The sequence below is a fragment of the Schistocerca americana genome, chromosome 1, assembly GCF_021461395.2.
Source record: "Schistocerca americana isolate TAMUIC-IGC-003095 chromosome 1, iqSchAmer2.1, whole genome shotgun sequence".
Taxonomy (NCBI): Eukaryota; Metazoa; Arthropoda; class Insecta; order Orthoptera; family Acrididae; genus Schistocerca; species Schistocerca americana.
Window position 1 is genome coordinate 256,799,740 of NC_060119.1, and position 27,646 is coordinate 256,827,385.

The following is a 27,646-nucleotide window of genomic DNA, read 5'->3' on the forward strand; positions in this document are numbered from 1 at the left end:
TGCCTTAGAGTGTACATATGTACATCCATTTTTATAATGTGTTTGGATTATATGATGTTGAGTCAGTTAGAAACTTAGACTGCTGTCAGCCATATATCTATTGGCTTGACACTACGATTAATTTAGGCCTTCAGCTAGATAGGAGATTAACATATTTCCAGAAAACTAGCAGATCTGACGGTAGGTGTTGTGCTGCCTTATTCTTCATGTACTATGGTACTTATTAGGGGCGTGAGTGTTGGAGGTGGGGGAAGGTCTGAGTATCTATTAAGATTTAGTTATTCGTTATAAAGACTGGAGTTATTCCAATTCATAATTAAAGCCGACCGTCTAATATTACATTATGAGCTGTACATATTTCTGTCATCATCAAGATGAAACTGGAGAAAATCACTATGAGAAGGCTTGCATTTTGCTTCGCGACCTAATTGTATCATTATGGTCCATGTTCCGAGGCAGCAGGCCAAAGATTTTTATCTAAGGTCGATAGATAATTATGATTAAGTACAGTCAAAGTATGATAGTTACTCCATCAAAAGCAATCCCTTTCAAAAGCCGTTGAATAGGGATCTGATGGACACAGCTGCTTTTGCAACAATAACTGAACATTGAGGCCTTCCTCATCTTTGTCTCCAACAGAACTAGTGATAGGTCCTGTTTGCCACGTTTGACTGAACATCTCGTGAGTAGGACGCAAGGTATCAGTACTTGTTGCGATCTAACATTTGATCTTGTGTTGCAGCATCAATGCCTCTAGGGTTCCACCATATACGCGGACGTCACAGGATGTCGTCATCGAGAGTGAGACCAAGACCCGCATGGCTGCGACCACGTGAGTATTGCACATATACTCTACATGCCCACCTCAATAAAATTCTAGATTTAACAAGACATTGATTATGGTGCTTGTCAAAAGGAGACTACAGTTTTCTTCACAGTAGCCGGTACGCTCAGCTAACAGACTTGAGTCTCGTGTACAGTTGTTGAGAGTGTTGGTCAGAGTCATGCAGGTGGCAGGTTCCAGTCCATCCACATTGTGTCCCGGGCTCTGCGGACATGTACAGGCCACTGGCTAGCCCAACTAGCCAGGTGGGCCTGCCAGCTCAGTCTACACCTCCGACAAAAAAAATCTGAAACTTTTTGCCACACTCTGGATACACTTTCCTATGAGTGCTTAACATGGGTCATCCACTACCTACCATGTACCTTTAATACCTTCAAGTATGTTCAATAATAACTACAATTTCTATTGACTGTCGAAGTGCGAAGTGTAAGCGAATATACCGTCAGAACTTTTATGTCTAATAGCTGCACTACATCTGCCAATTCTAGCTAAATAGTATACATCCAGATCCTCGGAGAAATTAGCTGTAATATGAAACTGAACAATTTCCAGTGCTAATATATCGTTCACCTCTGTGTTCTCAATGGCCACAATATAAAATATGCGGGGTGTAAACACTATTTTTCGCATTAAATAAAAGCCATATTTCTGGAAGCTGAGCCCTTACTGATCTGATTTTGATAAATAACCATATTCAGATGGAAGGGTCGTCATTTACTGGAATTGTTATGGTCTTCAATTCCCAGACTGGTTAGATGCATCTCTCCATACTACTCTATCCTGTGGAAGCTTTATCTCCAAATAACTAGTGTAACCACATCTTTCTGAATCTGATTACTGATTTCTTCTCTTGGTCTCCCTCTACGATTTATACCTCCGCCCCACCTCCCCTCCTACACACACACACACACACACACACACACACACACACACACACACACACACAAATCTCACCAGTACTAAATTGGTGATCCCTTAATGTCTCAGAATGTCAAGTTGCACCACAAGTTTCTTGTCTCTCCAATTCTATTCGGTACTTCCTCATTAGTTACTTGATTGACCCATCCAATCTTGAGCATTGTTCTGTAGCACCACATTTCGAAAGCCTCTGTTCTCAATATAATCCGTTTATCGTCCATTTTTCACTTCCATACTACAGTCCATACACACACACACACACACACACACACACACACACACAAAACGGTAATATTAGGTTGGTGCTTAAGTTTATAACGTTTTTCCATAAGTTTGATATACACAACAAACACACATAACAGAGACTCTGGTCATGAATAATGTATTCTCCTTTACTATTTACAACAGTCTGCAAAAGCTGGGGTAACTTCTCGATTTCGTAACTATAAGAACCACATGGTTTTGAGGCGAATAAACCGTCGAGCCTAGTTCGGAGCACATTTTCATCCGGAAAGGAAGTTCCTTTAAGAGTTTCCGATAGAGAATGGAAAAGGTGAAAATCTGAGGGCGCATGATCAGGTGCATAAGGTAGGTGTGGAATGACATCCCAACCCAATTTCTGTGTAGTTATTTTTGTCAATGTGGGTGAGCGTTATCGTTGGGTAGCATCAATTCCCGCAGTCTTACCGGTCATTGTTCTTGGACTGCGTCTCAGTTGTTTAAAATAAAATAGAATATATATGAAATAAAGGATATATGTAAATACAGGAATGCATATTATTATGAATTAATGGGCTTTAAATTAAAAATGAAAGTGTGACTTTTTTCTAAAACTTAAGAATAATTAAAAATTTTCATTACTACGATTCATGCCGTGATGCCACCTACATGCATATCTCACTAAAATTACTTGTTTCTGACTTTTAAAACAGAACGTACCAAATTCATTGTAGTCAATCACTAACAAAAAATTTAGGAACACTCGAAACAGAGACTTGGGAAATATAAAAGTTTATTTTTCATTATATACAATTTTAGATTTATTCTCTATATGATACAATGGGCATAGAATTGCATATCACAACTCCACGTTATGAGAAGCAAAAATTCACCTTAACAATTGAATAGGGTTGCAGTACTTGTGTTGCAATTGACATAACAGGCAGGCTTTCTCCAGTAAAGACAACAACAAAGTCCCGTCTAACAAAACCAACAGTAGGTAGGAAACCAACCGTAGGTACGAATTTAAAGTTTGCCTCGCTTTGACAGATTAGCTTGAAAACTTAAGTTAATTCGACCAGTCCCTGCGCTCTTTAAGATAACATGCATTTGCTGGGCCGGTTTAGGTTAGTTTAAATCCACACACTTGCGCTCTATCGACGCTGATTAACTGTCGTTTTATATCCTTAGCTCCACGCTGGTGCATTTAGACCTGTGGTTATGTGGCAAAATGGTGCTCGAATAGAAGTCCCCTACCCTGCTCTCGCCTCATTTTCAGGTATTTTCGTCTGCATCTACTGTTAAAAAAGTAAAAAAGTAAGACGGCTAGCCTAGGAGACGAAAAGAAAAGAGTCCGTATTATGAAAAGTGACGAAACTGTCAGCTACAATATCGTTAAGCAGCAATTGCATTTCAGTGTATGATATGCCTTAGAACGAAGTATTCTCGATGTGACTCTAATTCCAGTTCTATATGTTTCAGCACGCAGGCGTAATTCAACCAAGGAAGCCACAACAGGTAAGTGTTTCGCCGTAGTACGCATCATCTCATAGTCCAGAGTGTATGTTAAACTGTATGATAGTATATCTGAATGAGCAAGCCAGTTCAAAGGCCCAACGAAGGGCAAAAACACTCCACCTCCTATAACAGAATGCCTATTCAAGCACTGGGGAGCTTAAATCAAACTTACAGGAGTTCTTTTTTATTAACGGTATGACGTCCTGCGAGTAGGATAAAACGCGATACAAGTATTGCTAATACTAGCTGCTGCATAGGCTACTTCCACTGAAGGTGTTACATTATAGTAGACCATTATTAGCATTCACTAAAATTATGTACCCCATATAAAATTAGTGATTCCGGACAGACAGATACCTACATAGTAAACGTAGCGTATGGTACAGAACACTACCATAAGCTAGCTAGTCTATCGCAGTTTCCCTAATAACTTTGGTCAATTAAGACATTAATCACATTATGTGTAAGTTAGCTGCATTGCATATCTATCTACGATTCCGTTGTTTGTGTATGCGATTAGTGCCTCACTAGATATCCCTAGAGACTGGAAGCGGTGAGCCGTCTAGAAACCGATATACAAAGAGCTGCCGCAGCCTAAGGAATATCTTTGTTCTACAAAGCTATCCTCCTGTCTGTTTCTTAAAAGCAAATAGTATTTACAGCAAAACTGAAATTGTCAATCATTAATTCATGTTTTATTCGAAAACTGTTGTAAATAGAAACAAACGGATGTTCTAATAGAAACGTATAGATTTAACATTAGCGTTAGAAAACCCAATTTTCTCAAAATGATATAAAACTGAAAACTAAAATCGCAAAACAAAGCCAAATCACACATCGCTGCAGTACGTTGTCGAGTTCATATGAAATATACAACTTTCATACTTATCAATAATAACAGGAAACTCCTACCACTGTTCATGATGGAGAACGTTATAGTGAGTACAAAATAACGTTGACTGATTGTAATTGATTTAGTTGCATGTTGTTGTTGTTGTGGTCTTCAGTCCAGAGACTGGTTTGATGTAGCTCTCCATTCTACTCTATCCTGTGCAAGCTTTTCCATCTCCCAGTACCTACTGCAACCTACATCCTTCTGAATCTGCTTAGAGTATGCATCTCTTGGTCTCCCTCTACGATTTTTACACTCCACGCTGCCCTCCAATACTAAATTGGTGATCCCTTGATGCCTCAGAACATGTCCTACCAACCGGTCCCTTCTTCTAGTCAAGTTGTGCCACAAATATCGCTTCTTTCCAGTTCTGTTCAATATCTCGTCATTAGTTATGTGATCTACCCATCTAATCTTCAGCATTCTTCTGTAGCACCACATTTCGAAAGCTTTTATACTATTCTCGTCTAAACTATTTATCGTACACGTTTCACATTCATACATGTCTACACTCCATACAAATACTTTCAGAAACGACTTCCTGACAAATCTATACTCGATGTTAACAAATTTCTCTTCTTCATAAACGCTTCCCTTGCCATTGCCAGTGTACATTTTATATCCTCTCCACTTCGACCATTATCACTTATTTTGCTTCCCAAATAGCAAAAGTCATTTTCTACTTTAAGTGTCTCATTTCCTAATCCAATTCCCTCAGCATCACCCGATTTAATTCGACTATGTTCCATTATCCTCGTTTTGCTTTTGTTGATGTTCATCTTATATCCTCCTTCCAAGACATTATCCATTCCGTTAAACTGCTCTTCCACGTCCTTTGCTGTCTCTGACAAATTACAGTGTCATCGGAGAATCTCAAAGTTTTTATTTCTTCTCCATGGATTTTAATTCCTTCTCCGACTTTTCTTTTGTTTCCTTTACTGCTTGCTCAATATACAGATTGAATAACATCGGGGATAGGCTACAACCCTGTCTCACTCCCTCCCCAACCACAGATTCCCTTTCACGCCCCTCGACTGTTTATGACTACCATCTGGTTTCTGTACAAATTGTAAATAGACTTTCGCTCCCTGTATTTTACCCCTGCCACATTCAGAATTTGAAAGAGAGTGTTCCAGTCAACATTGTCAAAAGCTTTCTCTAAGTCTACAAATGCTAGAAACGTAGGTTTGCCTTTTCTTAATCTAAGATAAGTCATAGGGTCAGTATTGCCTCACGTGTTCCAATATTTCTACGGAATCCATACTGATCTTCCCCGAGTTCGGCTTCTACCAGTTTTTCCATTCGTCTGTAAAGAATTCGCGTTAGTATTTTGCAGCCGTGACTTATTAAACTGATACTTCGGTAATTTTCACATCTCTCAACACCTGCTTTCTTTGGGATTGGAATTATTATATTCTTCTTGAAGTGTGAGGATATTTCGCCTGTCTCATACATCTTGCTTACCAGATGGTAGAGTTTTGTCAGGACCGGCTCTCCCAAGGCTGTCAGTAGTTCTAATGGAATGTTGTCTACTCCTGGGACCTCGTTTCGACTCAGGTCTTGGTGCTCTGTCAAACTCTTCACGCAGTATCATATCTCGCATTTCATCTTCATCTACATCCTCTTCCATTTCCATAATATTGTCCTCAAGTACATCGCCCTTGTATAGACCCTCTATATACTCCTTCCGCCTTTCTGCTTTCCTTTCTTTGCTTAGAACTGGGTTTCCATCAAAGCTCTTGATATTCATGCAAGCGGTTCTCCTTTCTCCAACGGTCTCTTTAATTTTCCTGTAGGCAGTGTCTATCTTACCCATAGTGAGATAAGCCTCTACATCCTTACATTTATCCTCTAGCCATCCCTGCTTAGCCATTTTGCACTTCCTGTCGATCTCATTTTTGAGACGTTTGTATTCCTTTTTGTCTGCTTCATTTACTGCATTTTTATATTTTCTCCATTCATCAATTAAATTCAATATTTCTTCTATTACCCAAGGATTTCTAATAGCACTAGTCTTTTTACCTACTTGATCCTCTGCTGCCTTCCCTACTTCATCCCTCAAAGCTACCCATTCTTCTTCTACTGTATTTCTTTCCCCCATTCCTGCCATCTGTTCCCTTACGCTCTCCCTGAAACTCTCTACAACCTCTGGTTTAGTCAGTTTATCCAGGTCCCATCTCCTTAAATTCCCACCTTTTTGCAGTTTCTTGAGTTTCAATCTACAGTTCATAACCAATAGATTGTGGTCAGAATCCACATCTGCCCCTGGAAATGACTTACAATTTCAAACCTGGTTCCTAAATCTCTGTTTTACCATTATATAATCTATCTGAAATCTGCCAATATCTCCAGGCTTCTTCCATGTATACAACCTTCTTTTATGATTCTTGAACCAAGTGTTAGCAATGATCAAGTTGTGCTCTGTGCAAAATTCTACCAGGCGGCTTCCTCTTTTATTTCTTACCCCCAACCCATATTCACCTATTACGTTTCCTTCTCTCCCTTTTCTACTACCGAATTCCAGTCACCCATGACTATTAAATTTTCGTCTCCCTTCACTATCTGAATTATTTTATCAATCTCTTCGTCATCTGCGGAGCTAGTTGGCATATAAACTTGTACTACTGCAGTAGATGTGGGCTTTATGTCTATCTTGGCCACAATAATGCGTTCACTACGTTGTTTGTAGTAACTTTCCCGCACTCCTATTTTTTATTCATTATTAAACCTACTACTGCATTACCCCTATTTGATTTTGTATTTATAACCCTGTATTCACCTGACCAGAAGTCTTGCTCCTCCTGCCACCGAACGTCACTAATTCCCACTATATCTAACTTTAACCTATCCATTTCTCTTTTCAAATTTTCTAACCAACCTGTCGGATTAAGGGATCTGACACTCCACACTCCGATCCGTAGAACGGCAGTTTTCTTTCTCCTGATAACGACGTACTCGGGACTATTTCACCTCCGGAATAATTTACCCAAGATGACGCCACCATCATTTAACCATACAGCTAAGCTGCATGCCCTCGGGCAAAATTACGGCAGTAGTTTTCCCTTGCTTTCAGCCGTTCGCAGAACCAGCACAGCAAGGCCGTTTTGTTTAATATTACAAGGCTACATCAGTTAGTCATCCAGACTGTTGCCGCTGCTAGTACTGAAAAGGCTGCTGCCCCTCTTCAGGAACCACATGTTTGTCTGACCTCTCAACAGATACATCTCCATTGTGGTTGCACCTACGGTACAGCTATCTGTGTCGCTGAGGTACGCAAGCCTCACCACCATCGGTAAGGTCCATGGTTCATGGAGGGGGAGTTTGCAAAAGTTACTTGGTCAACTAATTCATATTACTTCTAAAATGCAATTTATGTTTTGTAAGGACATAAAATACACATTGCACTAACACTGAACGATGTGCGGTTCTAATTATGTGTAAGAAATCAAACAAAAATCACAAATGTCGTCCTTTCCTAGATTCTCTCGCACAGATTCATTTGTCTTTCTTTTCTTACCAGTGCTGTCAATACTATTGGTAATTCTTGCTGCGTCATTTATGTACTGTATCAAAACTGCCTTACTACAGTTTTGGTATAGCGCATCTCTAGCTTTGGTAACGGATTCAGTTCGGCTAGCTATTTTAAACTCGACATGAAAATGTGAGATAAAGGGCAACTCGTAGTCACCGACAATACGAAAAAAAAATTCTTATACTTGCCCATAGTAACCTGAAAGGATGGACCGAGCCATTATAGAAGACGCACTCACAAAACATCACAGAACCTCCTCGGAGTTCAAAATGGTTCAAATGGCTCTGAGCACTATGGGACTTAACTTCTGAGGTCATCAGTCCCCTAGAACTTAGAACTACTTAAACCTAACTAGCCTAAGGACATCACACACATCCATGCCCGAGGCAGGATTCGAACCTGCGACCGTAGCGGTCACGCGGTTCCAAACTGACGCGCTTAGAACCGCACGGCCACACTGGCCGGCCCTCCTCGGAGTTGAGCTACGTCCTTCACAAAGCGGAACTTAAGCGCCCCATTGGACCCTAGGTGCGCTCGATGCCTTATGAGTTATGACATTCGAGAAGAGGCAAGCTGGCAGAACACGCCTCCAGCTACTGTCCAATATCTGTGTTATTTGACCCACTCAATACGTGCATCTTTTTATGCCGCTGTCACAAAAGACATTTTGCTAAGCAACCATCAACTGCGAACAGTTCCCTTCCCAATGTTCGCTCGGAAACTTACTGATGTGGACTTGTAGTCGCTGACCACAATTCCTTTCTGGTTTGAAACCGATTGTCATTGACGACGGATGCCTTCTGTCTGAGTTCCCTGTCGGCTACACTGTCCTCAGCCGAGTTACATTGCTGTGTGCAGTAGGACAGCAACTAATAATTTCTCCAGTACGCTTATTCTGAGTGTGCGGTCATATTATGAAAACACTGTGTAATATAATTAAAGGGTCACTTTTTTGAAATCCCATTTACCCCTTTTGCGACGCAAATGTTTGACATTTGGCTCACAGCTGCCTAAATCGTTCCCCTTGTAATCTTTCCCTCCCACACATCATATTAAAATTCTCTGTCTCTGCACAAGTTTTGAAAGCTTCAAGAGGCGTAAGATATACAAAGGAGAAACTTTTTACTTATCTTCATTTTCTCTTGTTGTCGGCTGCAAATCTTGAGGCTAGGGGTACATTCTTGCAGCTGAAATTTTAATTTTGTAGGTTGTTGTTGAACTGTAGAAATGATGAAATTCTTTCTGCTGCTATGAATATCTTATTATTTTATCCCATTCTTCTATACCACACTGATTTCACAATCTCTAATTTCATAAAACCGTCAATTACATTGTTGTAGCCGGCCGAGGGGGCCGAGCGGTTCTAGGCGCAACTGATTGGAACCGCGCGACCGCTACGGTTGCAGGTTCGAATCCTGCCTCGGGCATGGATGTGTGTGATGTCCTTAGGTTAGTTAGGTTTAAGTAGTTCTAAGTTCTATGGGACTGATGACCTCTGATGTTAAGTCCCAAAGTGCTCAGAGCCATTTGCACAATTCCTTTACATTGTTGTAGACAAAATTAAAAAACACGTGCGCTTCCATCAGAGGCATGCCCACTACTACTCACATCCTGTGTTACTCACAATACAGGGTGCTTCAAAAAGAATGTATGTATTTCGAATGCTTATATTTATTAAACTTTAAGAAAAACCAATATGAAACTTTACCCACGTATTTACGAACTTCTCAAGTTCAGATTACAGATGTTCAATATGTCCTCCATCAAAGACACGAATAATATCACCCCCAGCATGTCGTTCGTCACTGATGTTATGGCAGTACGGATCCGATTCTTCAACTCTTTCAGTTTCTGTGGGTGAGGTGGTCCATAACTGTTGTCTATAACGAAACCCCAGAGGAAGAAGTCAGAAGGTGTCAAATCCCGTGACCGTCCAGCCCAGCTGAGACATGCTAAGTCGCCAGGTCTTTGATGAACAATCCAACAGTTCGTTAGAGTATCATTCAGATATTCACGCACTTGGTGATTCCAGTGAGGGGGGTGCCCTGTCTTGTTGAAAAATGAAGTTGTCTTCTTGCAGCCTCAGAAACAACGGGTTTTGTAACATAGCGAGATACTGCTGACTGTTAACCGTGTTTCCATCAAAAAATATTGAGCCGTAAACAGATGATCGCGATATCGCACAAAACACATTGACTTTGGGCGAATCTCGTACATGTTCAGTGACTGCATGTGGGCTCTGTAGGCCTCAAATGTGTTTGTTTACCTCACCACTAATATGGAAGTCGCTTCATTACTGAATATGTTGCGTTGTGTGAAACTGATGTTATTGTCAGTAGCATCAAGAATCTCGTTACAAAATGCCACACGTTTGCGTTCGTCATCAAGACGCAGACATTGAAACAGCTGTAACTTGTACAGCTTCATAACCAACCGACGTCTCAAAATACGGCAAATTGTTGTTGTAGGCTGTTGTAACTCCCGACTGGCACGAAGATTTATTTTGAAGGACTACCTTGCAAAGCAGTTTCAATTCGTGCAACATTTTTTTTCAGGAATACGAGGATGGGCAGTACTCCTTCCTTTACATACACATCCTGTACCTAGAAACTGTCGATACCATCAGCGAATGTTCCACCCATTCGGAGTATCAATTTGGTACCTCAACCAGGAACGTCTCTGCACTGTAATCACGGAATTTCACTTCGCAAACTCGAGAACACATAATAATTTGTGCTGTGGAGTAGACATTTTAAACACATGACGGTTACCAATCAAAACAGAAGACAACTGACATCTAGCGGTTATTTATATAAACTAGATTATGTATTCGTTTCACCAATAGCCGAGCCGAGGCGCAGCGAGCGATAGTTTGGACAAAATAATACTTTTTAATACGTATATTCTCTTTGAAACACACTGTATTCCAAAGAATTTACAAAGCGAAAGAGTTTACATACTTTCATGACAAAAGCAGAATCGTCTAGTTATATCATTATTTTATAAATGAGTCCAGAAATAAACTTAATAATATGAATTTAAATATGCCAGAATTTCTAATTTCAAATATTTCTAAAAGGAGAATAATTTTAATCGTTAATACATACCGAGTGTAACAAATTAATTTATTTTTATACATTATAGCCTGAAATACAATACATTGTACATAAAATCTAAAGAAATTCTTTCAGTTAAACAGTGGAGCTAATGTTCACCTAAACGAGATTCGGAATAAATCCTGTCCTGCGACGTCGCGCATTGCGGTCGGCGAGGTGTCGACACATGCGATTAGAAGGCCAGAGATCAGAAGTTCATGGAAGCTGTAAGGTGAATTGATGATGTGACATTGCCACCAAATTACCCCACGTATCTGGTCAGTGCCACCGTGGAGGTATCTCACAATAGGAAGGTCCACAAACCTTCCTTACTCACATCTCAGCCCTTCTCCTGGCGCCCCTGCGATGGAGGTCAGCATTCAAACCATGCAATTTTTATGGGTGTCTGACATCTCAGACATACCATCGCTCATAATCGACACGAAAAGGCCTCAGCAGATGGTACACAGGGTGTCACTGAGACCACCACTTTTCTTGAGACGTTCATTTACACATATCCGCCGTCAAATAATACAGAATACAGCGCGATGTGCAACAGAACGACGATCGTGACAACGTTTGTCACTGCTGACACCTTATGGACGGTTCAGCACTCCTCTAAGAACATTGAGGAGCTGCAGCACCAATGGATGTGACCAAACCTTTTTGGAGTGTGGCACAACAGCACCTAAGTCATTAAGGACGGTTCAAAAACATTAACAAAATTTGAACACTATGTGAAGAATCAAAGGACATTGAGGCTTTTCCACGTCTCCTGTATTGTGTCTTCCTGTGGTGTGATCACGAGGGAGGGAGGGGCGGGAAAGGGGGTTAAGACATTGACGCGTGCTTGGAAAAGAGCCCTCTCACCTTCCCAGTTTAGTAACAATCTCGGTCCCACGCACACACTTTTGTTGAGCGCTTTAAAAATGTGCCTTTATGGAGACAAGCCATGACCGATTGCTAGACGCCTGCGAACATCTAACCCTGCAAGCAGGTATAGAGCAGCAGCGTAGTGCCACTTAACTGAAGGGAGTCGAGGGGCTGACTACCTGCAGGCACCTAAGAATCGGTCAAGGGCTGTCACAGTACAGATAGATTTTTAAAATGTTCAACAAACATGCACATATGTCGCCGACGGCGTTGCCAGAGTGGGGGGGGGGGGGGGGGGAAGAGGTTATTTTATTCACGATTGTGTCTCAATGTTGCACACCCGTCCTCCATGATCACTCTACAGAGATCGCGAAACATGAGTATTTCGAGGAAGGTAACGTGGTATCTTTTATGTTGGACATGTTCGACTGAACAGACCCCACACACACATATAGTATAACTGTTAACTTGACTGCTGTATTATCCTCAGTACAGATACACAATAGAGTTTGAAACTCTTACGGAAATACGGGAAACTCTGCAAGCAGATGAGGCAAATAGGTAAATCGACGGGGTCGATGCTTGGTAGTATGCGATGACGTGGAATCTGGGGCCTGGCAGAGAGTGTGAACGGATAGGCGAAGTGCTTAAAATGACTGCTCGTGTAAAGCGGGAAATCTGGATTCGAGTTCCGGTACTGCAGAAATTTTCAACTTTTGCCACTGAATAATCTCTATGCCCAATTGCGGATAACGTTGGCATCTCTCTCAAAATATTGATATTTACATCAGATATATAGGAAAAAACAGTAGTGGGTCTTCTGTCGGATATGTCCGACAGAACAGGCGCGACACACATACACGTTATAAGTTTATGATTATAAATTGTTTCATCTGTTGTCTAGGCTGCCTTGTCACGGTCCGCGCGGCTCCCCCCGTCGGAGATTCGAGTCCTCCTTCGGTCATGGGTGTGTGTGGTGTCCTTAGCGTAAGTTAGTTTAAGTTAGATTAAGTAGTGTGTAAGTTTAGGGACCGATGACCTCAGCAGTTGGGTCCCATTAGACCTTACGACAAATTTCCGTTTTTTTTTTTTTTTTCATCTGTTGTCTTTACTCCGCAGACTAATTTGTTGCAGCTCTCCTTGCTACTCTATCCAGTGCACCTTAGTATAACTAATGGAACGAAGATATATTTGAACCTTTCTTACTGTATTAAAGTCTTGGTTTCCCTCTAGAATTTTTGTCAGGCACACTTCCTCCCAGTACCAAACCGAAAACTTTCTTGTTGCCTCATTGTGTGTCCTATCAACCGATAACTTCTATTAATCAAGTTCTGCTTCACTTTTCTTTCATCCCGTACTCGCTCGAGCTCTTCCCCATTAGTTAATCGGTGTGTCCATTTACTTCTTTCGTAGACCACATTTCAGGAACTTCTACTCTCTTCTCGTCTGTTGTCCAAAAGTCCTCCATGAATATTATCAGAGAAAACTTCGTAACTTTTAAATATATATTCTACGTGAACAAGTGGCTCTTTTTCAGAAACACTGTTCTAGCTATAGCCAGCCAGCATTTTATATCCTCTCCACTCTTACTATTGTCATTTGTTTCGCTACACAAATAACAAGACTCGTTTACTACCTTTAGGAGGCTCAGTTTCTACGTCAGCCCTGTCATCATCAGCTAATTTAATTCCACTGGATCCGAGTTTTGTTGATAGTCATCATATAACCTCTCTTCAAGGCAGTATCCCTATAGTTCAGCTGCTCGTACAAGCCTCTGGCAGAAATACTGTGTCACCAGAAAACTGGAAACTTTTATTTCTTCTCCCTGAACTTAAATCCTTTCCCAAATTTCTCCTCGTTATCCTTTGCATCCTTTACTATTTGCTAATTGCACAAAGTGAATAACGCTGATGATAGACTACGAACTATTCTCACTTACTTCGCTACAACCGGTTCCCATTAATGTCCTTCGACTCTTATAACTGCAGTCTGCTTTCTGTACTAAAAACAGTAAAAAGTATGTGTTCTGAAAAGCGACGAGAAAGTTAGGTGTAACATAGTTAAGCAATATTGTAGTTCAGTGCATGATGTGTATTAGAACATATTAATTTCGATTTGATGCTAATGACAATTCCATGTGTTTCAGTGCACAGTCCTCAGGCAGTTGAAGTCACAACAGGTAATTCTCTTGTGCTCTGGTTTTCTCATAGTCCACAATTCACTATCTACAGTGCTGTTTACTAAATGCACGTACTCGGAATATTTTTCCTCAAATCAATGTCAGTGTTTTATAGTAATAGAAACAGAAGAAATGGTAAACAGTGTTCTTAAAATTGTCATTGATTGGTTTTCTGCGAATTGTCTCACTCTCACTTTCAAAGAGACACGTCCAGGAGTACTAAACCAATGGTAAGTGTAACACATGGTAATGCAATAATAAACAGGGTGGAATCTACAGAATTATAGGTGCCCTTCTTGCTGAGATTTTAAACTGTAAAAATCATATTTTGGAACCCCTAGAACAACGTAGTTCAGCCACATTTCTACTTTTACTCATTGCAAATTTTGGGGAGAGATAAGTAGCTACGATGACATACTTTGCATATTTACATTCAATAATGTCATATGAAATACTATTCTGGGGGCAAGGCAGAATGTCTTAAAAGCTCAAAAATATGCTTAAGAATAATTGTAGTTCTCATCCACGATAATCTTGTAATTGTCTGTTTAAGGAATTGGTCATCCTGACTACAGCTTAACAGTATATTTATTTCCACATGAAGTTCGTTGCAAATAATCCACTTCCGTTCAAATTACAATACCAGAATGAAAAAGGCATTCATTATTCCACATTAAGATTATATTTAGCATAAAAAGTGAAGCACATTGCTGTAACTAAAACATTTTGATCACTTACCCGGAGATACAAAACGTCTGATAGGCAGCAAAGTAAAATTTCAAAAGAAACTGAGAAGTTTCTCCTTAACAACTCTTTCTCTTCTGTACAAGAATTTGTATTACTGTAATGTTAAAAGGCGGTGGGTACGAATTACTAACTAACATTTGTATTTTTTTAAAAGGTGCATATACACTGGAAACTTGTTTCAATTGTAAATGTTTCCTGCGTTGTATTGGAACATGTTTCTGGCTTTTTCTTTTCTCTCTCTCCACACTGGCGACAACATTTTACGCAGTGTATTTGCTTCGTCTGCGACGCTGTTTGCTGTACTGACTGTTACTCAATGTCTAGAGATGAGGATTTGTAATAACATGTGGTGCTGCATTATTTCCTGTCGAAGGTTCACACAAACAAAATTAAAGGCGTCGTCGTACACGGTAGACTGAAAGATACTTTGCAAGGAGTATGCAGGTATATTTACTAATTAATCTGTAATGTGAATGTAAAATGACCGTTTATTGTGCAAAATGATCTATGAAATATGAAACTAACTCTCTTGTATAGGCATTCACGCTTTGTCTCTGCTAGTTAACCTTTCATGCCTTCCATGATACATCTATTATGTCTCACAAGCTGCGACATGGTCGCGAATAAAACAGTGACTCGAATATACAATAAATTTCCCTTACTTCACGTCTGTGGTCACAGATTCTTTGTCACGAGACTACCAGTTCAGTCTATGGTTCAAATGGCTCTGAGCACTATGGGATTTAACATCTGTGGTCATCAGTCCCCTAGAACTTAGAACTACTTAAACCTAACGAACCTAAGGACATCACACACATCCATGCCCGAAGCAGGATTCGAACCTGCGACCGTAGCGGTCACGCCGTTCCAGACTGAAGTGCCTAGAACCGCACGGCCACACCGGTCGGCAGTTCGGTCTATAATGACCATCTTCAGATCTGTTCTACAAAAACATGTCCTAACGTACTACAGCCATAGTGGCATCGTCAAATGGTAAACACAAAATTAGCACCAGCACCGTTAAATATATATAAACGGCAGTATATGCAAGAGTCGTCTTGTCAGCGGCTGATTTTGTGTATAACATTTGACGATGCCACTATGGCTGCAGTACATTAGGACATGTTTTGATAGAACAGATCTGAAGATCGTCATTATAGACCGAAACCGGTAGTCTCATGACAAAAAACTTTTGTGACCACAGACGTAAAGTAAAGGAAACCTCATCTGCTGTGTGTTATTTTATTGTGATTTTACTTCCAAGGTACCAGAATTCCTAAACTTCGCTTATTTCGTGCTCACCTTGATAATGGCTTCAGTTGGGAATGAAAGGGTTGAAACCCGCGCCCGAAACCGTCATCCACCGAGGCAAAAGAGCATCGCATTCATAGGACACGCTCCTGCTATTTCCATCATCTCCACTGGCGATCGTGGCAACCAGTTGCAATCATCTACATCTACATCTACATCTATGCTCCGCGAGCCACCTTACGGTGTGTGGCGGAGGGTACTTATTGTACCACTATCTGATCCCCCCTTCCCTGTTCCATTCACGAATTGTGCGTGGGAAGAACGACTGCTTGTAAGTCTCCGTATTTGCTCTAATTTCTCGGATCTTTTCGTTGTGATCATTACGCGAGATATATGTGGGCGGTAGTAATATGTTGCCCATCTCTTCCCGGAATGTGCTCTCTCGTAATTTCGATAATAAACCTCTCCGTATTGCGTAACGCCTTTCTTGAAGTGTCCGCCACTGGAGCTTGTTCAGCATCTCCGTAACGCTCTCGCGCTGACTAAATGTCCCCATGACGAATCGCGCTGCTTTTCGCTGGATCTTGTCTATCTCTTCTATTAATCCAACCTGGTAAGGGTCCCATACTGATGAGCAATACTCAAGAATCGGACGAACAAGCGTTTTGTAAGCTACTTCTTTCGTCGATGAGTCACATTTTCTTAGAATTCTTCCTATGAATCTCAACCTGGCGCCTGCTTTTCCCACTATTTGTTTTATGTGATCATTCCACTTCAGATCGCTCCGGATAGTAACTCCTAAGTATTTTACGGTCGTTACCGCTTCCAATGATTTACCACCTATGGCATAATCGTACTGGAATGGATTTCTGCCCCTATGTATGCGCATTATATTACATTTATCTACGTTTAGGGAAAGCTGCCAGCTGTCGCACCATGCATTAATCCTCTGCAGGTCCTCCTGGAGTACGTACGAGTCTTCTGATGTTGCTACTTTCTTGTAGACAACCGTGTCATCTGCAAATAGCCTCACGGAGCTACCGATGTTGTCAACAAAGTCATTTATGTATATTGTAAACAATAAAGGTCCTATCACGCTTCCCTGCGGTACTCCCGAAATTACCTCTACATCTGCAGATTTTGAACCGTTAAGAATGACATGTTGTGTCCTTTCTTCTAGGAAATCCTGAATCCAATCACAAACCTGGTCCGATATTCCGTAAGCTCGTATTTTTTTTCACTAAACGTAAGTGCAGTGCGGAACCGTATCAAATGCCTTCCTGAAGTCCAGGAATACGGCATCAATCTGCTCGCCAGTGTCTACGGCACTGTGAATTTCTTGGGCAAATAGGGCGAGCTGAGTTTCACATGATCTCTGTTTGCGGAATCCATATTGGTTATGATGAAGGAGATTTGTATTATCTAAGAACGTCATAATACGAGAACACAAAACATGTTCCATTATTCTACAACAGATTGACGTAAGCGAAATAGGTCTATAATTATTCGCATCTGATTTATGACCCTTCTTGAAAATGGGAACGACCTGCGCTTTCTTCCAGTCGCTAGGTACTTTACGTTCTTCCAGCGATCTACGATAAATTGCTAATAGAAAGGGGGCAAGTTCTTTAGCATAATCACTGTAGAATCTTAAGGGTATCTCGTCTGGTCCGGATGCTTTTCCGCTACTAAGTGATAGCAGTTGTTTTTCAATTCCGATATCGTTTATTTCAATATTTTCCATTTTGGCGTCCGTGCGACGGCTGAAGTCAGGGACCGTGTTACGATTTTCCGCAGTGAAACAGTTTCGGAACACTGAATTCAGTATTTCTGCCTTTCTTCGGTCGTCCTCTGTTTCGGTGCCATCGTGGTCAACGAGTGACTGAATAGGGGATTTAGATCCGCTTACCGATTTTACATATGACCAAAACTTTTTAGGGTTCTTGTTTAGATTGTTTGCCAATGTTTTATGTTCGAATTCGTTGAATGCTTCTCTCATTGCTCTCTTTACGCTCTTTTTCGCTTCGTTCAGCTTTTCCTTATCAGCTATGATTCGACTACTCTTAAACCTATGATGAAGCTTTCTTTGTTTCCGTAGTACCTTTCGTACATGATTGTTATACCACGGTGGATCTTTCCCCTCGCTTTGGACCTTAGTCGGTACGAACTTATCTAAGGCGTACTGGACGATGTTTCTGAATTTTTTCCATTTTTGTTCCACATCCTCTTCCTCAGAAATGAACGTTTGATGGTGGTCACTCAGATATTCTGCGATTTGTGCCCTATCACTCTTGTTAAGCAAATATATTTTCCTTCCTTTCTTGGCATTTCTTATTACACTTGTAGTCATTGATGCAACCACTGACTTATGATCACTGATACCCTCTTCTACATTCACGGAGTCGAAAAGTTCCGGTCTATTTGTTGCTATGAGGTCTAAAACGTTAGCTTCACGAGTTGGTTCTCTAACTATCTGCTCGAAGTAATTCTCGGACAAGGCAGTCAGGATAATGTCACAAGAGTCTCTGTCCCTGGCTCCAGTTCTGATTGTGTGACTATCCCATTCTATACCTGGTAGATTGAAGTCTCCCCCTATTACAATAGTATGATCACGAAACTTCTTCACGACGTTCTGCAGGTTCTCTCTGAGGCGCTCAACTACTACGGTTGCTGATGCAGGTGGTCTATAGAAGCATCCGACTATCATATCTGACCCACCTTTGATACTTAACTTAACCCAGATTATTTCACATTCGCATTCACTAATAACTTCACTGGATATTATTGAATTCTCTACTGCTATAAATACTCCTCCACCATTGGCGTTTATCCTATCCTTGCGGTATATATTCCATTCTGTGTCTAGGATTTCGTTACTGTTCACTTCCGGTTTTAACCAACTTTCCGTTCCTAATACTATATGCGCACTATTTCCTTCAATAAGAGATACTAATTCAGGAACCTTGCCCTGGATACTCCTGCAGTTTACCAATATTACGTTAACTTTTCCTGTTTTTGGTCTCTGAGGACGGACGTTCTTTATCAACGATGATAATGTCCTCTCTGGTAAGCCGTCAGGTATTTTATCGTTTCGCCCAAGGGGGGGTCCCTCTAACCTAAAAAACCCCCGTGTGCACGCCACACGTACTCTGCTACCCTAGTAGCTGCTTCCGGTGTGTAGTGACTAACAAACAATGCTACGAGATTTTTCGCGTATGGTTCGTCAGCGTACAAAGTCACGCTTGCTGCCGAATGGGTGGTGAAGTGGCAGACGACGACGTCTATGACTTCGACGCTCTGTAGTGTCGTTGGATGACGTTTGTACACGGGTTCCTATCCCCGATATGTTCCTCATGTCACGCTCCGAAATCCCTCGAAGTTTGTCACAGTTGTAGGACACCCTGCATATTAAGAATACTAAGCTATAGTAAACTACAAACTGCTTCGTCAGGAGTTTTCAAATATACGAGAGGTATTCGGATGGTAAGGAACGATCGGTCGCGAAATGGAAACCGCAGGGAAAATCAAAACTGTTTTGTTTGGAAACAGTTACCTACACCTTCCAGTTACTTCTCCACATAGTCGCCGCTCCAACTCGGACATCTGTCGTAGCTTTGTTCCAACTTTTCCATACCCTTGTCATAGGGCTGCCTCCTGTGCTTTGCGACAATTTTCTACACTGGACTGCAACTCCTTGCCTGTGCCAAAATGTCTTCAGTACCAGCGATCCACTGGAGAGATGAAAATCAGAGGGAGCCAAGTCCGAGATATGTGGTGGGTGATCAAACACGAAAACCCTGCAAGGAAGTCTTCTTTGCCCCTGCAGTGTGCGGGCGAGAAATGTCATGAAAAAGAAAATGCATGTCAGTTAGGTTATGTGGGGTTGCATAAAACCCAGCAAATTCTCACGGAAGGTACCCATACTTGGCGGCAGCCACTGTTTTCTAGACATCTTTACGCGCTCATTGTGAGCTCAGAACTGTGAAGAGCGGAATGGCGCTATCTACAGGTATAATAGACACTGCCCAGCACATCTGTTGAACGCTTCAGAAGATTTTTCACTGTGGTTTCCATTTCGCGACCGATCGTTCCTTACTTTTCGAATACCCCTCGTAGCAGGTGGTTTTAGCTCATCATTTAGAAAGTAACTTGAGCTGCTGTTCTGATAGTCACGTCGATTAAAGGTTACATTTTATTCTTAAGAATCTAATGTACTATGTGTGGACTCATTGCCACCGGGAAGTCTTTTTGTGGTTACTCACTTTTCGAAGATCTGGCAAGTGACGTCCTCTCGATATTGGCAGCTGACTTCCACGAGATCGATGTCTTAAAGGTGTTCTGAGCTGTTTCGGTGACGGAAATACAGTTGGAAATTTTTGGACGACGTAGGAGTAAGATTTGTGGTAAGTGAAAAATTGTTTAGTTCCGATAATGAGGGATCATACACAGGAGTCCATACACTGTTCTTATATTTCATATTTCTGATTATGAACAGAACCCGAAACACGTCAGTAAATCACTTCTGAATGGCAAAGTCAATAGTTATTTTAATGACAGATTTAGCAATGATAAAGATTCAAGTGGTTTCAGAGTTTCGAAGCAAATATATTGCTCCCTTCCGCAGTTCCCATCAATACATAAACAATACCTATTGGTCAGTGTGACGAAGTGAACCGCATGCTGATTTAATTAACGTCTTCGCTTTATGTTTTGCCACCTAACACTGCCACGTACCTTTCATGGTTATCATAGAAATCGTTTAGAACCGATATCTGTTAAGAGAACTACTGTTCTTCCGAATGCAACTCCGTGTTAGGCCTTACGTTTCGGGCTTACAGGTTACCGATCCTTCTTCACTCACTGTTTGTCAACCGTTTACAAAAATGCGTCGGACACATTTTCAAGACTGTCCACGGAATTAAGGAAGTCCTGCACTGGCTCTCTTTCACATATTCGAGAATCAGCTCTGACAGTCTCCGTTGTCCACCCCATCTATCGAGAGAGCGTGTCTGTCCTGTTCGCTAGTCACAAGACATTCCGATTGTTGGCTTTTCTTCTCACCTGATCTGGCTCATTTCTTCACCATGTCTTTCAATAGATTTTGTTCTGTGTCATCGAAATTGTCTTTATACATACTTCTACATACTTTGCACAATCTATCCCGATTTTCAACGTTCTCCTGTTGTACCATATTTGCAGATCTTCCATTCTCTTCTTGTTTGAACTGCTTATTGTCCACATTTCTCTTCCGTACAAAGCTACTCTCTCTCCAAATACCTTCAGAAAAAACTTCCTGATACTTACATTTATATTCTACGTTAGCAAATTTATCTCTGTGAGAAATCGTTTTCCAGCTAATGCAAGTCTGTTTCGGCCATCGTCAGTTATCTCGTCGCTCGAATAACAAATCTCGTCTGCTATCTTTAATGTCTCGTTACCTTACCCACATTGCTTGACCACTACCAAGGAACAACCGACACTTGCTAAAGTACTACGGTCAATTGCTACAGAACAGCCGACAATTGGCACGCCCGACCATTAGTAGTGAAAGGAAATGTAGAGGGGTGGGACGTGTTAACTGCAACGACGCCTGTGCACGAAAGCTCTATATCCACACGACAGTTCATGTAGTACGGTGTGTGATGATGGTTGTTGTGGAACCGATTAGTGTGACATTCCGTGTGGTGCGGCAACATGTCTGCAAGAGTTTGAGTGTTTCAGATCGCGGACGAGCAGTTGGACGGCTCGCGGTCCGCCCAAGTGTCGCTACTGTGATCACAGTAATGTGTGCGTCCAGAAGTGTCATCTGGCTATTAAAACATGTCGCTGAAGGTGGAAATGCAATGCGAAAGCATGCCACAGATTGCAGACGGAACATCATACCGACGAGCATCGATAAGTAGTCCTGGTACCTAAAAGGAACGGACATCTCACTCCTAGCAGATTACTGGGTACTTGCAGACGGAATTTGGCACGATATCCCTCAAAAGGACATCCAACGGCTCTATTAATGAATGCCAAGTCGAATAACTGCTTGCAAAAGTTTCAGAGTTGGGCCAACACTTTATTGACTTGGTCAATTTTTGACGCCTTTACGCATGAGCAGGTTACCTAATTTTTCTGAAATTGTAGTCGTTTGTCTTTAATGTAGATCACATCTACACATCTACTCATTTCCGTTCCAGTGGTATAATTCGTTCTTGTTAAACGCTTTTTCTTTGTCTTTAGAGTGTATTCAATGCGTCCTCCACCAGATGTACAACAAACATCCAATCGGATGTAAGATGCAAACTCCCACACTTTTCTTCGCAGGTCTGGCGTTAATGTAATCATTGCTGTTGTTATGCCGTGATGCACTTCCTCAAAATTACAGTGGTAGTCATACCATCGGGGTCTTTCAGAAACCCCCCCCCCCCACACACACACAAAAAAGTGGCATATCTCGAGGTCAGGCCATCTTGTAGCCCAATGGTGCAACCGACGAATACTTTCAGTCTACCTTCAATCTAGCATTCGCCTGTCAACAATGTCAGCAGTCGCCAGACACGATACGTGGATAACTGGGATAGATTATGGCCACGCAATGTGCCAATGTGGTGGTAGTGAAAGTCATGCCCCTACCCAGCGAGCCTCTCGAATTATTGCTCTTGTATACAGGTGACAGTGAGGTTGTGCTCCCTATTGTGGAGAAATGATATTTTCGTCGTGCTCTCGTAATTCTGTAATGAAGAAGTGAGGGAGGTAGCCAACACAGGGAGATCCCTACTGGCAATCAGGTAAACTGTTAGTTTTCGCTGTGTAATTTAAAATTTACCTCGAGTTTCTATCTTTATTAATTTGAAGAGACAGTCTTGTGCAAGGGATTGAATCTTTTTGAAACACCATGTATTTTTAATGCATTTGGCTTAACATCAGGATGGTTATGTCGCTGAAAGCCCATCCCCTACGTCTATGATGCGAGTGGTCGAAGCAACAGTAAAAGAAAAAAGTCATTTCTTGTCACTCAGCAACACTGAAACGACGTCATGTGTGGGAAATGGAATAACATTGAGATATGCATGAAATTATATATATTATGTGTGTAGCTAGAGAGCTGACTATTTGAATTCGCTTTGTGGTCTTTGTTTTCCAGAGGCACTCCCTACACTGGCTGATATATCGTGGCTGGGCCCATTGCGGAACGGATCTCAGGTCACACTGAGTATTAACGGCACCGACCAACACTTCCAGCTCGCTCTCAGCCAGGTAAGTCCTCGCTTACAGCGTGCTGTCTTAGCAAGACTGCCAACGCTGATGTTGATGCATAATCCCTCTGCAGTGAACAAAAGTGCCCAATTGTGAAAACGACGACGAGTTTTCAAAGGATGAAGCCTGTGATCGTCTCCATACCAATACTCCTGCTACACTACTTACTGATTCCATCGTTTCGGTGTTCTCTGATAGTGCTGTGGCATGTTAGTGTACAAACAATTTTGTGAAGACAACGATAGCTGTACTTGGTGAAATGTTCATTGATGTTGATGAATGGTGGGTTGCTTTTAATCCTTCCAAATGCAGCTGGTGACCTTTCCTTTCTTTTGGGATTTACGTGAATAGAGAGTATCTTGTGACTAAAACGGGCAACATTCCAATGTTGATGGCACATACATAAATTTACGGCTGCTACACAGAGAATGGACATGTGTAACAGCATGTACTGAGAAAACTATGTGCATATAAACATGTTCCTCTTAGCTGACGACAGAGGATATACAGTTGCATAGACGGTTTAAACTTGCTAATCCCAGCCTGTTTGCGCCCGTTGTACGGAATTGAAAGCAGATATACAGGACAAGATGGTTCAGGTGCCACTACCTATGCGTTTTATGCAACCCACGACGCCTTCAGAAACCACGTGCCAAATTATCACATTTTCTCGCTTGCTACGTGCAGACTGTTAGTCCTACAGAAAAAAGACAGGTCTTTTTTGTAGTAAATTTAATTTAGTTAAACTTTGTACTGGGACACGTTTTCGGTAGAGGCAACGGTTCTCGAGACATTCAAGAAAAATGCGTTTGGAAGTCATTTCTGTATGTTGTTCTCGAGTAATTTGAAAACTGTGGCCTCTAGTGAGAACGTATCTCTGTACAAAATTTAACTACATTAAAGTTCCTATAAAAAGTTCCTGTTCAATTTTTCTTTAGGATCAACTGTCTGTCGGCAGCGAGCGAGAGATACAAACATTCCATGTGTATTTCTTTGAGCGCACTACGGGTTGCACTAAACCCACACTGAGGGGCACCTAAATCATCTTGTACATATGAGTTTGAATTTACATGCGATGATCACCAATGCAAGCTTCGGCTGATATGTTTCCTTTCTAGTAGAATGGAGAGGAAAGACAGTCAACAACTGTACCTTCACAGCTTGCGGGTTCACTGACAAACTGATTTCACAGGAAGAGGAAGGAGATTATGGCAACCTAGTGCAAAGATCAAGTAGAAGTTTTAATTGAACAGCATCAACTGAAGCCGTATATTTTTATACAAAAATTAACTTTGTCACAACTGTAGCAAGCGCTAAACGAATTCTGCATTGCTTTAAAAGTGTGTAGGCTACAATCAGCAATGGACGAAGTTGAAAAGAAAAGAAAACCTCTGAGGTCCAGAGCTGCCGAGAAAAATTTGCTGTTGAAGTCTCAAAGAGAAATGGTTCTGGAAAGGATGTTTACGTGCCAAAAATATGACAGCAAGAGAGTAAGAGCCAATTTCTATTAGATTTAAACTTTTTATCAGCACGACGACCAGTTTCGTTAATTTTTATTGCACAATATCCAGTAGAAATTGAAAATTCTCTTCGCTCATCCTCAAATAATTTCGCAAATGAATATTCGTTTTCTAAAAGAAGTTTTCATCGAAGAGACGTGCGGCTTCCATTCTTTTCCTCCCGCATGGGGTAGCCGTGCGATCCGAGGCGTCTTTCACCGTTCGCGCTGCTCCCCCCGTCGGAGGTTCGAGTCCTCCCTAGGGCATGGGTGTGTTTGTTGTCCTTGGCGTAAGTTACTTTAGGTTAGATTAAGTAGTGAGTAAGCCTAGAGACCGATGACCTCAGCAATTTGACGCCATAGTGCTTACCACAAATTTCCTAATTTCTTACTTCTTTTCCCTTTCGCTCACTCGTGATATCACCCGTAGTAAGACTTTCCTTCTTTCCGTGTTGTACACTGCCACGGCACACACTGTGGCTGTCGTAGAGAAAGCCAGAAGTGCCAGTTTTTTCAGCACTCGACACTATAATAGTGCACCTTCTGTGTGAAATACCAACATGCGGCTTGCGGTGCGTCTAAACACACACGACGTGTTCCAATATCCTTCAGTGGACGCTTCGTTGCCAACCTCATGGAAGGCTTAAATAGGCACTAGTGGCACAGTGATTTATGGTACCTGTCCACAGTGTTCCATATAGTGTCCCCTCTCATAAGTACGTGAATCATAAGTTGACCAGTTATGCTGCGTTTCGTCTACTGTACTTTTGTCCCCACGGTGTGCTCACTGAAAGCACCTCTTTTACAGCACCATTTTTATTTCGCAAACGGTTCAAGACATCGAAACGAGGTTTCCGGGAAACGAAAGTACGCAGAGGGGCACATACGAAGGAGTACAATAAGTAATACAACACATTTTTCCGAAAGCAGTTTTGCTTTATTCAGGTTTCCATTGTTGTTGTGGTCTTCAGTCCTGAGACTGGTTTGATGCAGCTCTCCATGCTACTCTATCCTGTGCAAGCTTCTTCATCTCCCAGTACCTACTGCAGCCTATATCCTTCTGAATCTGCTTAGTGTATTCATCTCTTGGTCTCCCTCTACGATTTTTACCCTCCACGCTGCCCTCCAATACTAAATTAGTGATCCTCGATGTCTCAGAACATGTCCTACCAACCGATCCCTTCTTCTAGTCAAGTTGTGCCACAAGCTCCTCTTCTCCCCAATTCTGTTCAATACCTCCTTATTAGTTATGTGATCTACCCATCTAATCTTCAGCATTCTTCTGTAGCACCACATTTCGAAAGCTTCTATTCTCTTCTTGTCTAAACTACTTATCGTCCACGTTTCACTTCCATACATGGCTACACTCCATACAAATACTTTCAGAAACGACTTCCTGACACTTAAATCTACACTCGATGTTAACAAAGTTTTCTTCTTCAGAAACGCTTTCCTTGCCATTGCCAGTCTACATTTTATATCCTCTCTACTGCGACCATCATCAGTTATTTTGCTTCCCAAATAGCAAAACTCCTTTACCACTTTAAGTGTCTCATTTCCTAATCTAATTCCCTCAGCATCACCCGACTTAATTAGACTACATTCCATTATCCTAGTTTTGCTTTTGTTGATGTTCATCTTATACTCTCCCTTCAAGACACTGTCCATTCCGTTCAACTGCTCTTCCAAGTCCTTTGCTGTCTCTGACAGAATTACAATGTCATCGGCGAACCTCAAAGTTTTTGTTTCTTCTCCATGGATCTTAATTCCTACTCCGAACTTTTCTTTTGTTTCCTTTATTGCTTGCTCAATATACAGATTGAATAACATCGGGGATAGGCTACAACCCTGTCTCACTCCCTTCCCAACCACAGCTTCCCTTTCATACCCCTCGACTCTTACAACTGCATCTGCTTTCTGTACAAATTGTAAATAGCCTTTCGCTCCCTGTATTTTACCCCTGCCACCTTCAGAATTTGAAAGAGAGTGTTCCAGTCAACATTGTCAAAAGCTTACTCTAAGTCTACATGTGCTAGAAACGTAGGTTTGCCTTTCCTTAATCTTTCTTCTAAGATAAGTCGTAGGGTCAGCATTGCCTCACGTGTTCCAACATTTCTACGGAATCCAAACTGATCTTCCCCGAGGTCGGCTTCTACCAGTTTTTCCATTCGTCTGTAAGGAATTCGCGTTAGTACTTTGCAGCTGTGACTTATTAAACTGATACTTCGGTAATTTTCACATCTGTAAACACCTGCTTTCTTTGACATTGGAATTATTATATTCTTCTTGAAGTGTGAGGATATTTCGCCTGTCTCATACATCTTGCTCACCAGATGGTAGAGTTTTGTCAGGACTGGCTCTCCCAAGGCTGTCGGTAGTTCTAATGGAATGTTGTCTACTTCGGGGCCCTTGTTTCGACTCAGGTCTTTCAGTGCTCTGTGAAACTCTTCACGCAGTATCACATCTCCAATTTCATCTTCATCTACATCCTCTTCCATTTCCATAGTATTGTCCTCAAGTACATCGCCCTTGTATAGACCCTCTATATACTCCTTCCACCTTTCTGCTTTCCCTTCTTTGCTTAGAACTGGGTTTCCATCTGAGCTCTTGATATTCATACAAGTGGTTCTCTTTTCTCCAAAGGTCTCTCTAATTTTCCTATACGCAGCATCTATCTTACCCCTATTGAGATAAGCCTCTACATCCTTACATTTGTTCTCTAGCCATCCCTGCTTAGCCATTTTGCACTTCCTGTCGATCTCATTTTTGAGACGTTTGAATTCCTTTTTGCCTGCTTTATTTACTGGATTTGTATGTTTTCTCCTTTCATCAATT

The 27,646-nt window shown here is 41.5% G+C and overlaps 1 protein-coding gene across 2 annotated transcripts in view; it reads left to right on the plus strand.

Annotated features, from left to right (window-relative positions):
• Window positions 1–27,646, plus strand: part of LOC124564066 (inter-alpha-trypsin inhibitor heavy chain H4-like) — a 158,094-nt gene that overhangs the window by 108,503 nt on the left and 21,945 nt on the right. The window contains exons 12-15 of one of the 2 annotated variants that reach the window (XM_047130991.1): window positions 743–832; window positions 3,464–3,499; window positions 14,038–14,070; window positions 23,201–23,313. In XM_047130991.1, the coding sequence (XP_046986947.1) occupies window positions 743–832; window positions 3,464–3,499; window positions 14,038–14,070; window positions 23,201–23,313 (272 nt within the window). The remainder of the gene's footprint in view (window positions 1–742; window positions 833–3,463; window positions 3,500–14,037; window positions 14,071–23,200; window positions 23,314–27,646) is intronic. The other variant, XM_047130995.1, reaches the window with a different exon arrangement.